This window comes from Prorops nasuta, unplaced genomic scaffold, assembly GCF_024137725.1.
Source record: "Prorops nasuta isolate Cenicafe-Biocafe unplaced genomic scaffold, Cenicafe_Pnas_1.2 PNAS00004, whole genome shotgun sequence".
NCBI lineage: Eukaryota > Metazoa > Arthropoda > Insecta > Hymenoptera > Bethylidae > Prorops > Prorops nasuta.
Window position 1 is genome coordinate 5,276,181 of NW_027116801.1, and position 15,668 is coordinate 5,291,848.

Below are 15,668 nucleotides of genomic sequence, written 5' to 3' on the forward strand. Positions count from 1 at the left end.
TTCTCCCTATATACATTCCTTCCCAAAACGTCCATTTTTTTAATCCCTGCCCAATTAGACGCAGCGAGAGCTTTTCCATAACAATGACTTTTTATTTAGGCCGAAAGACACTCTTATTCGAGTGCTCCCGGCTACCGTGAAGTTGATAGTGCTGGTTAAGCGCGTCTAACGGTTAACTTCACTTTAAAACTTCATTCGAAATTGTATACGCAACTTCATTTACGGCGCAGCTCGTATTTATTTCTCTGACGTTGTTGTTGCCTACAGCGGAACCACTTCCCTCAAATAGAACTCCGCAAACACTTTATTTGAAAGTACAGCCTGTTAATTTAATTTCATCCGACGTCCCCTCAAGCAGCAGAATTTTCACTCTAAGTCACGTGGTGCAGTGCTGAGAAAATTTATCAATAATCCAAATGCTGCAATTGCTTTGTTCCGTTTACTCAATTATCGTGGTTATCATCGACGAGATGATTACGGACGAGTAGTATATTTCTCGACTGTAAAATGAAATTGCTCGATGCAGTTTGCCACTTGGTCAAACAGGTTAAAAATGTGGTATGGCTGCTTCTCATCCATTAACGTTGGCCAGATGACACCGCAAGTCATTAATAGACGCTCGACGGCCCTCCAAGTAAGTAGTGAACGTGACTGAACAATAATCTTTCTCCGAGGTTTGAAGAGGCTGGCCGGGACACTCGAGTTCCGCTGCTGGAGGATCCTCGCAGGCCTTTACACACGCAACCTATACTATTAATATAGCGTGTATATATATATATATATATAGGGAAAATCTAGAGCACCTCGTGATACGTAGAGGGCTAAATGCTTTCATTGAGATTAAAAGTTGGTCAAACGTGCGATTGGCCATTCTGCCCGAGATATCTCATCCCTCTAAAGCCTATTTGTCTCTCGTTAATACCCTTCGTCCTGAATTGTTCATTTTTCGAAAAAATTCTTCAGGGTGGAAAAATCAATTACTTCCGACAAGACTTTTAATTGTAAGCCAACGGTATCCTATTACAGTGGTTAGACGTAATTACGCTTTTAGCTCTCAAAATATAGAAGTCGGTTGCTTTGCAAGAATGAGTCTGGTATCTTAGTTGTAGCGGGAAAACTTACGAAGGTAAGCCAAAGTGTTTCTAGAACTTGCGAGAGTTAAGCAACACTGTCGATAAATGTTTCCAAAATGAGAAGCTTTAATCTCGCCTGATATCGTTCGGTATAGCATTAAAGATAAATGCGTAAAAATCGAGAAATCTCATTGAAAACTGCTTTTTTCCTACATCTGACAGAGACGTTTCCAAATTAGTTTACGCAATATAGTTTTGTAAAGTTCTAGGAAAGCTGTCTCGAAATACACGAAGGACTCTGAAGAAAAATAAAGCTTATGTGACGTTTCATAGTGGTCCTGCAATTGTACGTGATTACATTTATTTAAAGCCACACATTTCACTTAGTGCTTTGGTATATATTGCTATATATGTACTATATATACAGCAGCTATGTTTTGGAATTGCGATGCACGACTTTCCAGCAATCTCCAGTGTGACTCAGAAGTTTGTCCTATTGCATTATGTTGGACAACGGCTAAATTGCAACGAGCAGGAGGATTCGCATACATATATATATATATATGTTCCGCTTATATAAATATATATTTATTCGCGAATATAATTGCATAAAAGGAAAATGAAAAATCTTTTCGCCCGTAAGTCGCTGGTGCAAAAACAAACTAGCTGGTCGAGACAGAGATGATATAAGTGATTTTGGTGGTTCGGCTCTCCATTGTGTATTGCAGCAACGCGACGCGTAATTCAGCTTTCACGCTGGCGTTATTTAATCGTAGGTTATACTTCGGACGCTCATATTCAGCCGTGATCCTCAAATAAGGGAGCAAAAACGGAAATAAATCCTGTAGGCTAACCTGGAAGTTAATTGAAAAACAGGAAATTAAATTTTCCCAGTCTGAAATGGTCCGGTCCTATCTGACGGATAACGAGCTTTCGCTGCTCTGGGAAAGCGACTCCGTCTGCTGGCGCGTTTCGCTATAAATTATCGGCTTGTTTAATCATTCGGCATTCGGCGCTATTTTTCAATACCGGCGAGAGAAATGAAATTATAAGTTAGAGTCACACACACAGCGAGCAGAATGGCCCTTGTCTGAAAATCCTTTGGAAAAAGGGGAAAAAATCGCAGCAACCGTCTAATCTAAAAATTCACTCTAAAAGGTTGCAAAAAATACACGTGTTTATAATTTAAGAGAACTATACACATTTCCCGTAAAACATTATTTTTACTACTATATATATATATATATATACGCAAGAATAATGTTTCCACGATTATATTTGCAAATGGCGTGGTGCGTTATGAATAATACGCCAAGTCCATTATCTAATCTGCCGGTAAAATAATACCAAAGTCTGAAGCGAGGAGGACGCTTCTACATTAAGCGAGATCTTTGCGACATGTGAAATGTGCAGAAAATATGCCATCGAGGTATACCGTGTACAGGTTGTCCGGATAATTTTCTCGAGAATGTCAAAACTCTCTCCAGTTCTTACACTATATATTTTTATCGGTAGTCTTGCATCCGGAGGAAATCTAATGTTTTTCTGTCTGTTACAGGTTGCTCTTGCGTTGTGTTTAGCAGTGCGGATAGACCGCAAGGTGGCACTTTTAGAACCCCGCGTTTCCCGAAGCCATACCCGCCGAATATCGATTGCCTCCTTTATACGTTTACCGGCAAACCCAACGAAATCGTCGAATTGGAGTTCGAGCATTTCAACGTTCGTCGCGTGGGTCCCGAGTAAGTAAATCTTTTATACAGCCTTTTATGCACGTTTTATTCCTTCCTCCTAGTTCCCATCGCCCAATTGCAAATTCGCGTTTCGAGGCTCATCTGAAAAATTCCTTTTTCTCGCACATGTACACACAGACACACGCATATTATATGTATATACTAGAGACAGAATTCTTTGTCTTGCCATGTTGAAATGTGATTTACTCTAAGGTTCTTGGACTGAAATGGGATACGAGAGTCGAGAGATTTATCGAATAATTAAATGCTATCGATATTTTATAATTTATATAAGAAAAAGACATTATTATAAATATATTATTTATAAAAAGCAACAACGGTATTCTTGATGTGGGTCTAGGAAGTTTGCAGGAGGAATAATTGAAGCTTCCAATATTCGTTCCGATCTGTGATTGTGATCGAGTTACCCGGCAAAAGAGGCGCGCGCGCGCCGCCTTTTCAAGGGTCTGAGGAATTCTCCGATTTCATCGGTATTCCTTGAATTTCGATGGCTATCTTCATCCTCGAGGGCTTTTCCACCAATTTTATTTCATGCATCGAATATGTAATCATTCCGGACGTGATATAGTTTTACGAGAACTCGACATCCCGACCGGACGTGTCCCGTGAAAAGCTTCCTGCGTCCCTCTCCCTGTCAATCGAAACGTAGCTTATCATCGATTGCCTACAAAATGCTCTTTTATTAACTTTACTTTTACTGGATAACCTCCGACAATTTCTCTTATATCGAGCGAATTTCCACGAACAGATGTTTCACCGAATATATATATATATATATATATGTGTGTATGTGTATATATATATACCATATATAAGAGGTTGTTTCCTCCTCGGACTCTGTCTCTACTAATTTTGGTAGTAGAAGGTATTTATATATATAGTAAACACATGAAAGTGAAAGAAATACAGTCGGACGTTTACCCGGATGTTCATGTGCTGCTAGAGAGAAGCAGGACTGCGTTTCACGTGAATCGAGTCGTAAATTAGTGGTGGTAAAGCGACGTGCGTCGGAACTTATTCGTACAATGCGTTGTCTCAGGAAATCAGCCCTGTCTTGTCCATGGCTATTAGAACGTGGTCGTGTCGTGTACGTTAAATTATACCGATACAGTTACTACCTGCTGCATATATATATATATATATATATATAGGATGCCGAGTATCACGTGCATGTGCATGGAAAGCCTTCGGGGCTTTCGGAAGTGCCAGCGTGTAAACGTCCATGCACCACCAGACGTCGTTTCCCTTTAATCATACACCCTCCCCTTACCCCCCTCCTTACCCAAGACATATCCTCGACGCGTTACATCAAAAATATCGGCTATTCGAAAATTCTCCGGACGATAATGGAAAATCTATAATATAATATTTCAGCAAAATCACTATAATTTCAGAGCGAAACAACGAAGAGCGACAAAAAGTCAAGGCAATTTAGTTCTTAGTGGAGAGAGAATACGAGTTTACCGAGTACGTAAAGCCTTTGCATAGACAAAGCTACTATAAGCAATTGCAGGGAAGAATTGAGAATTTAAATGCAAATGCTACGAAGTTCTGATGCCTTTCTAATGATCCGGCTAGCCTATATTACCAGGTATATACCTACCACTCCCTTTGGATGAAGCTGTGACAAATTTAACAAAGAATCTGCGTGATATTAAAGTGCAGATCCCATGTTATACAAGATAAGCAAAAGTTTTACGCTTCGGCATACCAAGTTTTCTTGGCTCCCGCGGCTATTTGGTGCACGGCTTAACGACTAAAAAATACAACAGGCTAACTGTTACCGTGCTATAAAAGCACATCAACCTGCTACAAATTTCTTACTCGAAAGCTCTACCTGTCAAAATACAGCGTAGCTTTGTGGGAGATTCGATACTGCTCGGTCAATCGATACCATTAACCGAAGAGGAAAAAATACCTCTATCGATGCAAATGGCTATATCGCATTATCGAAAGGGATCAGGGAAGTTTGGCTCGTGCTTTTTTATGAATCCAATTGGATATGTAGATAAACACAGACATGGTTCTCTCGCGAAGGAAAATATAAGGGAGTGGTAGTGACAGGGAGTTGATGAATTTTTGCGGATTGAATTAATGCTCGCCGAGAGATGAAAGGGGGAGAGAGAAATGCAGCAGTTTTCATAATTGCAGTGTCTGCTGGAGCTTTCAAACGGACCAAGGGGTTCATATCGCGCAAGATGCTTGCCTCGCCGGACAGTCCTTGAAAACGGAAACGATTTATGGCTCCCTCCGGTGGAAAACTTGTAAATAGAATCCTTGCTAAGAAGCGTACCCCGAGGACACACGCGTGCTCGGCATAAGCATATATACTTATCTCGAGATGTATACAACAGACTTCTCAACTGTGGCGAAAATATATATCCATATATATATATATATATGTACTATACTTATATAATCCACCGACAATTTCAACTATTACGATATATCGATGCGAACGCTTTAAAAAACTCCTCTTCCTCGCACTTTATATTTATTCCTTGACTTTTTTCACCAAACTTATATACGAGCTTAACTATATATATGGTACAAGTTTGCCGATTGTTTACATTTCGTCATAATATTACGTAGTATTCTGCGAGTGATAAAAGCACCGGAGAAAGTTGAGTTTGTCGAGAAACTTGGTCCGATAATGCGAGCTCGGGGTCGCATTCCAATTCGGCGGATTCTCGTATAAGCAGCTGAGAGACGCAACTCGCGCGAGTGCGGTAAGCAAGTTTACACGGGAGAAGAGAGCGATTGTCGGAGCTACACACTGTGCAGGAAACTGGGAAAAAGGAGAAATACGTGCAGCAGTTTCCGGCGGGGCCCAAGTGTACCCGAATGTCATCGTGGAATACCAATGTTTCCTGCAGAACTGCGCAATGCTCGCCGATATATCGAACGCGCCAAAATGCATTTTCCAAGTTACGTTAACAATGCTAAATCAGACGCGATGATCTCGCAACCTGCAGACCGGAAGCATCACGCGATTCGGCCTTGCTAAATTTCTATCGCGGAGACCCTCGTGCTTCGAAGCTTTTCTTCGGAACCAAATTGAGCTAGCGGAACTAATATATATATATACAGAGTATAGCCAACTGGTATTCAAGGTGGATGCAAGAGAGTGGCAGTGGAAAAATGTTGCAAGTATATATATATATATATAGTCTGGGAAATTTGGCGATCTCGCCTTGGCAAATTTGCGAATGGTTAAGGGCAATAAATAATGAAGCGGGCAGTTAAATAGCCAAGACCTCTGACCCTGAATTCTCGTGAGCAGTGTCGAGGATCCGGGGTCGGAGCAGGAGGGATTTTCCGATGTGTAACTAACATGGCGTCTGTGTCGCGCGGGTAAATACAAGGGACTGTAGGCGTGCACATAGGCGCACCCTCGGAAATGCCGTGTATTGCCGAATTGTTTGCCGTTGTATATGGCCAGGCTGTCTTGTCTGTCGGAAGTTCCTCTGTGCGACGTGACCCCATCGCGTTCAATGCTTGTAATGCCCGCCAGCGCGAATTCGGTGCATACATATTTGCATATATAATCACAAGCCGCGTATTCCTCCAACGCGTCCCTTCAAACCTTCATCATTTCCGCCGGTTGATTAACGCCATACCAAAAATTCGCCCGTTTGCCAATCTTCCCAAAGTAATCAATACGGACATTGAAAATATCGTCCAATTACCCAAACCAGCGCGCCACGTTCCTCCATTAAATATTCCCCAACTATAAATTTTACCCGAATTATTATATTTATAACTCATTCTCATTACAGCTGAAAAGGTCGAATTGGAATGATCAATTGCACGATTGGCAAGTAATTATGAAGGATCGATCGAGCATTGCGAGCTTCGGGTTGTATATACTTTGGAAAATATTAGGAGGACGCGAGGGTTGGTCCTCGGGATTGGGATTCGTGGCACGAAATCGTTGCTGGGATAGTTAAAGCAGTGTTTGCCTTGGGGTGTGCTTGGGTATAGCGGGAATTATGACGGATAAAAAAATTGCGTTTATATAAAATATAGCCACTCTTGGATTTGCCCTTTTTTACTCGAGTCGTAAAAAATATGCCCGTGAAAGGATTAGCAAAGGATTATTAACAGTGATCGATAATCACTCGACGCTTTCCACGGAGCTTTCTACCCGCGCGAAGATTATTTCTGTCTTCTCTCCTGTTTTTCCCCCTTATCCTCGTAAACAAGCAATAACCGGCTATAGCTTTGCTCGCCGAACACAATGGTCCGTGGGATATAATTAACAAGCGAGAAGTCGAGCCACTTTTAATTCTCTTTTAATAAATCATCATAAGCCACGGACTACCCGCGTAAACACTACGTTACACCGTAATTGGTTCAAGCTTATATGTTAATATACCATCCTTTATTCTTTTCCCCCATGAAAATTGCGAATTATCGGTTTTCAGATTTTTTTGTGTTTTCCAGCAGCTCGAAGGATCTCCTTTGTCTACCGACAGGGAAAATTGGTAGGATTTTTGGATCGGTGATAATTGGAGGGATCCTAGTCAGCGAAAAGCAGCAAGAATCCCAGGAGGAGGAAGTCGGTAGAGTGTTGTTAGGGGGCGTTAGTTTGTAGGCCGGGGATAAACAGAGAAACATAGAAGGGGCTGGCGTCCCGTGGGATACACGTAACCAGGCTGCTACAACGTGCCAGAGTGTTTGGGAGATGCGTGGTGCAGTGGCCCGAGTCTCGGAAATTCAGCCGCGTGGTGGCATCGTCGGGTATATATATTGCACCGAGTGAAACCACTTTCAATTCCGGTAATCAATTAGGGATTAGAGTGTCCTTGAGCGTGGGTCAAGCGTTTTGCAGGAGCTCTTGGCCCAAATACCAGCCTTAAATCCCAATCCTGCCACTTGTCGTCTTACCCCAACTACGATTTACAACCTGCTTTCCCTGACTTTATCCAGCATCTTGACAGCTACCGACAATCCTGGACCCCCTGGCTTAATGACGTAGCTCGCTACCATCCCCCAGCCTCGGCTCCTCCTCGTCTCCCACACGTTTTACCACTCCGATGTGATTTCTCCTCTTCGGTACACCCACCGCCCGCCGCTCCTCTCTTCTGAGCTGATGTACAGCCTGACCTCTTATCCAGCCGTTATTACATTAGTCATTTCACGCCCTTCCCGTCAGCCTCGCTCATTCCGACCACCGTACGTCTCGACGCTTTGCCCTTTCACCAAATTCCTGCCCTTTCTCATTTTACACAACCAATCTCCCTTATCCTAAACCAGAAATATCGCTCGCGATTATTAATCATACCTTGTTATTTCCTCCTACTTATTAAAAAAAGGAAGAAAAATTATTCCTCGCAGTGAATATAAAGGGGAAAAAATTCAGTCGGGAAGGAATAATCGTGCGGTAATTTAATGTGCGAGTATTCATATTGCAGGACCGGCGTATCTATTATTCATGTATTTTCCACACGAGATTTTTCTTTTAACCAGATAAAATTCGACGGGCATTTTCCACGGGGTTTGCTCTCGTTAAAAAAGTACACTTTTATTTTCATCGTTTTGCCGTATGTATAGCATTGGCCAGTCCCCGTTCTCTCCATATCTTCTGTCAAACGATTCGCGCCTCCTCAGAAAACCGAACCTCGTGTATCGTTAAAATTAAATTAGTTTCGTTCTGGCTGTGATGCACAATTTTTTCAGAAATCTACTGCCATACACATTGCATATATATATATATACTTATATAACATCGTTTTAACAATAATTTTATCGAGGAGGCTTTCGGTCAGTTGTGTGCTGCGTATGCGAATGTGCATGGATACTCGGGGGGAGAGAAACGGTGAGGCGAGAGAGGTGTAAAATTATCGTTTCTAGGCGAGAGGGAAGACAGAGGGGAATTCTGGAGGCGATTTAGTCTTAAAGGGGTCGCAGCAGGGGGTGGGCAGAGAGTGACTTATGGCACGACTTTCGTGTGCAATTCCTACCGAGACTACCGGCCAATTTGTACACAGCGTTACGTATTCGCGTGCACCTGCAATTGATGGTAAACCATCTGGAACGCACCTGAAAATAGCTGTGAGCCTCGTTCTTGCACCGGCTACCAGCTGCCAATCTCAATTATCAAACTACGTACATGCTATATATATATATATATATATATATACACCGTGATTCGAGCGCTATATTCACGATTATTAAAAACGCTATATTGATTCAGGACGTAGTATATATATATAATATGTTACCTCTGCTCTCCCCTCCCCTCCTCATTTCTCTGTAATCGTAATCAACGCTAATTTCAGCTCAGTGTGGATCCTTGGCAAACTGAGGCTCAGTAATTTACGCTCAAAGGATGTGCTTTGAGTGAGATCGTTGAATCTTATAATTGAGCAAAGATGCACGTCGAGCTTGGCAAGTTTGGCACGTCTAATTCGTTCAAGTAGTCGAAGGACCGTTGGGTTTATTTATTGTTTCACGAATGGGAAAATAGCGCGTGATTTGAGGCTCCCGGTGGGAAATGGGAAAGATCGAGCCAGGGGGTTGGTTGGCGGCCGGAATCCAGAATGGTGAGTCGAGGTAGCGAATGCGGTATGCTGCAATTTGGTCGTGCTGCTTCGACGAAACGGACTGGGAGTTGGGCAGTGGAAGTGGGGGAGGGCTGCCCGGGCGTGTTGCACGCGTGCTTTCGCACGTGCTCAAGCACATAGCTGCTACGTGTTCTTGTGTGCACGGCTCCAGAGAGACGAAAGCTCGGCTTTGCGGCGACGCTTCCTTCCATAGTGCGAAACGCTGTAGTGTGTTGGCTTAACACTGCGATATCTACGGAGACGTGGAATTATACCTGTCCCTCTCGTAATTGCCAAGATTAATTATGTGCGAGATGAAATTCCTGGTCGGCTTGGTTCCCGCGTATATAGTTTATAGTGCGAGTATGACAATTCGCGATTCTATGCGAAACACCACGCTGCTAGCTCTCCTCTCCCTGCCTAGTTTATACTCTATATTCACCTCCCAACTCTATCATCGAATATATCCAATTCTAATCCAACGATCCTTGGATAATCTTGCGATAATCCTTCCAACGTAATATCCTTATGAAGCTTCAGCAATTCCTAACTCGCAGCTTGTTATTTTTTAGCAAGCTCTTTTGTGTCCCCAGTGCCTCCTCTGTCATCCCTCTTTGGCATTCTGACTTTGGCTACTTTTCCCTGAAAACCCTCAAATTTTCTTGGACCAAGGTTTCATCTGGTTTCTCTTCAGCGTTTTCCTCGTTTGACCTTGTTTTTTAGCTAAGCTAAACTTTCCAACTTTTTCCCATCCAAACTGTCCACTTGCACTCTTTTTCTTTCCTGCGCTTTGAGTTGTTTTCTTCGAGTCTCTTACGTCTCTCTTATCTTGAGACTTGTTTCTCCCGTCTACACTCTTCTTCCTCCTCTTCTTCTTCTTCTTATACAATTTTATGTATTCTTTTGCTTTTTAAACTTTCTCTCCTTCTTTTTTCCTCCCCCTCCCTCTCTCTCCTCCTACCCTTTCTCCCGGTTGGTGGTACTTTCGCCCATTTTGAAGGTAGCTCTTTCCAAGGATCCATCTGCGCCAGTCAGTTCTCCATCCCAGTACTTCCCGTTCCCGTCAGTTTCGCCAGGTCCTCTCAAGCCTCTGATATTAAATTAGTTGGTAGCCTGGAGCACTGAGCCGAAACACACCGACAAACGGCGAGTTTCACCGAGGTGCGGACGACGAATCGAGCTTTAAAACACCTCGACTACCGGCTACCCGTTCATCCCCAAGTTTCTCTTTAATTGTCATGAATATTTCAAACTCGGACCATGCCAAGATGGCTGTGAGATAGCCCTAGCTTTCTTCCCCTCCCAACTCTCACCTCCACACTTCCTATCGTTTGTTCTTCTCCTCTCTCTCTCTCTCTCAATCTTGTTATATACCTACGGAAACAATCGCATACATATTATATACGGTGTATCTAAGAAATTTTACGAAATTTTTTCAAGTTTTATGGAGGAAGTCAATATCACACGTTTTGACTGAGACGACTTTAATTTTAAACAAACTTCCTACTGCAGATTTTATCAAGTTTTATATTCCTTTTTTTTGCAAGTGCACCATTATCTTCCTTACGATGAACGGCTCATTTATATTTCAATTATGAAAGAGAAAGAAATGATCAATTTGCCTTCCTTCTCCCCGATAAACAAAATAATGAGACGCACTGGTTTCGTAATGCACAATTTTTTTCCCCAATCGATCTCTGTAGTTATTGGCGCTTGTCGACTACACTCCTCAAGCAGTACTTAGACATCGTACTACAAACTCAACATTGTATTATAATAGTTTAAAAAAATATACACATACACACGTGCAAATACTTCATTGAAAGCAAGTAAATGATGTTTTTCACAACAAACAGTTCAAAGCTCAATGGTTTTGGCTTAAAAAGGGTCAGCGCATCGCAATTGTCACTAGAAAATTTCATAAACTGTCCCAGTACCTCCGAGACACCTTGTAACAATATTCCAATGTAGCGAGATACGGTGTGCTGAGATGAATCGAGACATATATAGCACGTATAGTATAAATGTATGCATATTATATCAATAAAGGCAAACAGTTGAGCGTCCAAAAGTTTCGATGAACAAACGCGCATTAATATTAATAACTGGCGGAGCTTTTCGAATCCAAAGCTTTGTCCCTGAAATAATGTTACTGCGAACAACGCTTCGCTCACTCTTTTATTCGATTCTGTCTCGGTATTAAATGTAATAAATTAAAGGAATTCATATCGAATTTTCCCTTTTGTTATTTAATCAGGATTTCCAGTAGAATCGCGAGTAGATTTAACGTCCTATGAATCATAATACGATTACCGTGCTTTATACGTTGGCTGCGCGTCGTAACACGGGGATTTTCAAAGTTAGGCACAGTTTTTATAATTTTAGATCGCCAGAGGTTGAGCAGCGATGATATTTTTCGTTTCGGAACGAGAAAACTTTTGGCTGTTTATTGGATCGGTTTCTTATTGGCAATGTAAGGTTTCACGGATATGACATCCTATGTAACGTCAATGGCATCCCTTAATTAGCATAAATGCAGCAACGTTAACTTCATGAAATATTCAATGTTCCGTGGCCGGCGAACGAGCGTCGAACATCCGAGGGAACTTTCCGTCGTAGATAAATGGCGTCGCTAATGCTGAAACGTAGCCCGGCGCTTCACGATTCTCGCTACATTACGTGCAACTCCGCCATTAATGATAATAGCATCGAATACAGATTCCCCATGCATCACCCCAATACATCTCGCTATACATGATCAAATCTCTCACCATCTCCTTTATCGCACTCTGCTTTATCCGACAATTTAAAAATATAATTAAGTGCCTATAAGAAATAAGATATGTTTCGATCTTCTTCCTCGGCTCGGTTGGTAATGGTACTTTCAAGATACATTCGATTCCTTTTTACTCTTACTTGGAGGTATTTTATTTTTTCACGCTGCGTCCAGGGAAAAAGAAAATAATTTTAGCAGAGAAATTGATGGAGTAGCGAGGGAACAAAGATACATCGAGAGAATGGAATTAGAAATGCATTCGTTGGTCTGCCAGGCTTATGATGGATAACAGCTCTGGCTACGTCCATTCGGTTCCAATCGCACAAGATATTTCCAGTCGATAATAAACGTCGTCGAACCCACTAGATTCTCTTTACGCTGGTCGTATAAAAACCTCTTTGAGAGGAAAGTGTGCCAAAATGCGTCATATCGGCCCAAAGTAGGAGCTCCTACAGCTGTATAAGAATCGTTTTTCGGATGAAAAATATATAGTGATACTTCCGTTTATACGAGACGAACTGCGCTGGAAATGCGAAAGAGCCGCTCTATATTTACAGGATTCCTCTTCGTTCCGTTAGGGGAGAAAAGTTGAAATCATTTTAGCAGCACTTTTCGCTCACAAACTTCACTCTTGGATCGATCAATGATTTGGTTTAACAAGGGAATAGAAGGTTTTGCCAGACGCTTAATTAATACCCAAGCAGTTTGTTTGATCGTCGAAAGGATGACGTCTCAATGGCACTTTTGCAAGGCAAAATCTTATGCTTAGCTCTAAAGAGGATCACGTGGCCACCAACGAGATACTTAATTTCTCCACCTCCCCCTTCTTTCTTCCACTTTTGCCCCTTATCCAATTTTTCTCGAGGTAAACGCTTGCCTTTATTTCTCTATTTCCTGCCGCACGTTTATTACGATCCCTCATAACCTCTCTCAGACCCTGCTCTCTCGGATTCTAATAAAAGGAGGAAAAAAGTACCACCACCCTTCAACCCTTCCCTTCCTTTCTAAGGTCGTCCACCGAGTAATTCCTACCATTTACTTTAACAAAATTAATTTTAAAAAATAATCGCCAATTATATTCTCCCATCTTTTTTTCTCTCATCACCGTACGTTCCCTCGTTTTTGTGCATTAGTAATGTCCGATTATACGCTGACACGCTCTACTCGTTATTTTTCTAGTACAGTTAAATTCTCATCGATTCATCAAGGATGTAAATTTCATCGCTCGGAATTCGTCACTAATCAGTATATTTTAATGAGCAATCGATATACCAATTACATTACGATATAATTTTCAATTTGAATTCCATCAATGAAAATTTGGCAGGAAAAAAACAATTGCTGGAATAATCATGGGAGAATCGCGGAGAAGCTCGAGGAAGTAGAGTAATGTATAATAATAAGGGGGATGTAGAAAATAAGCACGCGCGATAATTAACCATTCAATTCTTTGGTCGTTGGGTTTGATAAAAAAAGATTACGGTACACGAATTAAATGGGAGACTGGGTGCCTGATTGCGCCGGTTCTTCCGTCGTTTTCTTTTTTCATTGGCTGGCAATGAATAATTCAAAAGTACCCCCAGAATTTTCTTCCACCACCACTATCCGTTCCCATCCTGTTCCACATTCCACAATCTCTCCATTCCCTTCAGACTCTCTCGCATCGATTTCATCCTCAGCTTCTTTTCATTCAGTGACCTTCAAATCCGTCAACCCTTCAGCGTAATTCATTCTGCGCGGAACACCATTCGCTTCTTCCACTTCCCATGTTTACCCCAGACTTTTTATCCTGGCTCTCGTAATACCCCGAACCTTTTTAAACCTCTTTAACTCTTAAATCGTCAGTCCTCCACCCCCTCGAAACCTTTAACCTTAACTTACCTTTAAACCCCCCACACGTGACCTTTAATTTGTAGTTTTCCATTCGCTCCTTCATCCCACCAAGCCCCATCCTTTCTTCAATCTTAATCTTTCCCCATTTTCTTCGATCTCGTCCCTTTCCACTTCACGACCTTCGGACCCTTCAAACCATTTCCACCCTTCTCGCATGATTAAATATACATCCGGAGCCTTCTTCCAGCAACCACTTTACGAGGCAAGAAGAATAAACCTGTGCAAAGTCACAGACTCGGAGAATCGACCAAGGTTCTCATTAGACCAAGTTCTCCGCAGACTATTATATATATGTATGTGTAAAAGAGCGAGTGAAAAATCTCGAAGAATCCTCTTTGTCTCCAGCGTCAAAAAGCTATATACTTCCATTGGTATGGATTCCAATAGGATGGTTTTGGGAAACGAGGTTTACGACGTTGGTGTCAATAAAGTGTTAAGTATTCATGACCGTAGACCGAATCCTACGGCGACGGTACAAAAGCTGCAAGAACGGCACGAAACAATTCGAAACGCGTGCCTTACGTGAAAATTTTACGCGTGTTCGTAAACTGACTCAATGCAGAGCGGGCACTCGTAATATATTGTTAGATTCATCCTGACGTCATTTCCGCGTCAGCGTAGCCTCGAGATGAGTTACTCGCTCGCAGGGACAGCCAGATAACGCGAAAACAGCCGGCATTAATCCTAGGTATCTCTAAACTAGACTGTACCAAAATGTTACCGAACTGTAGATATATATATATATATATATATATACGAGTTCACGGCTTATGCGGCGTTATGCACCGGAAGCACAGGGATACACTCCAGGACTTAACGGTGCGTTTTCATATTGTTATTTAATCCCTCACCTGATGGAATATCGTGGAAATATTGTCAGTTTCGATGGCACAACGTTGTGGCGTAAAAGCAATTTTCAGGTTAGAGGATTATTATTAAAGGACACAATAAATATCTATGGAGCTTTGAAGTTGCTCTCGAATAATCAAGTTAAGTAGTAGGAAAGGATATTTTTGATGTGCAGTTTTTATCCTTTTTTCGAATGATACAAAACGTGGTCCGTTGTCCTGCGAGATTAATGGCGTAGGACCTTACGAGTGACCCGGATCCATGTGGAGGAGATTGGGAGCGACGAATAAAAACGAAAGCTTCGTATAATCCTTCTGAAATACAAGTGCCACTTAATTTTAGAGCTCATAAAAGCATGTCAACCATTACGAATGCTTTTCTTCTATTACCGAGCAGAGAAAAAATCTCGAGGGAGTGGCAATCAAGAATAAATGAAGCGTCAATCGACGACGACGAATTCTATTCGGTCTGGTCAATTTCTACAAGATAGAAGTGAAATCTCTGTAAGGATGGATTGGATACTACGAGTGAAACACTCGGGGAATATTTTTCATAAGGTGGAATGTGAAACATTGCGAAACGAGGAACAAAGTTTTTTCAATGCTATATCGGGCCTTGCGATAATTGAAGGTTTTGGAGTGAATCGATAATGGACTGCAAAGAACTGTGCCTTTCGCAGCAGGGACTGAAACGAGTTTGGCAACTCGAGGTACATCACGATAATTAGAGACTATTTTGGTGGAACGAGGGGAGTTTAAGTTTTCTAGCATATCCTAAC

The 15,668-nt window shown here is 41.9% G+C and overlaps 1 protein-coding gene across 1 annotated transcript in view; it reads left to right on the plus strand.

Moving 5' to 3' along the window:
* Positions 1–15,668, plus strand: part of Sol1 — a 140,571-nt gene that overhangs the window by 52,204 nt on the left and 72,699 nt on the right. The window contains exon 3 of the mRNA XM_066725355.1: positions 2,632–2,812. Coding sequence (XP_066581452.1) covers positions 2,632–2,812 — 181 coding nt within the window. The remainder of the gene's footprint in view (positions 1–2,631; positions 2,813–15,668) is intronic.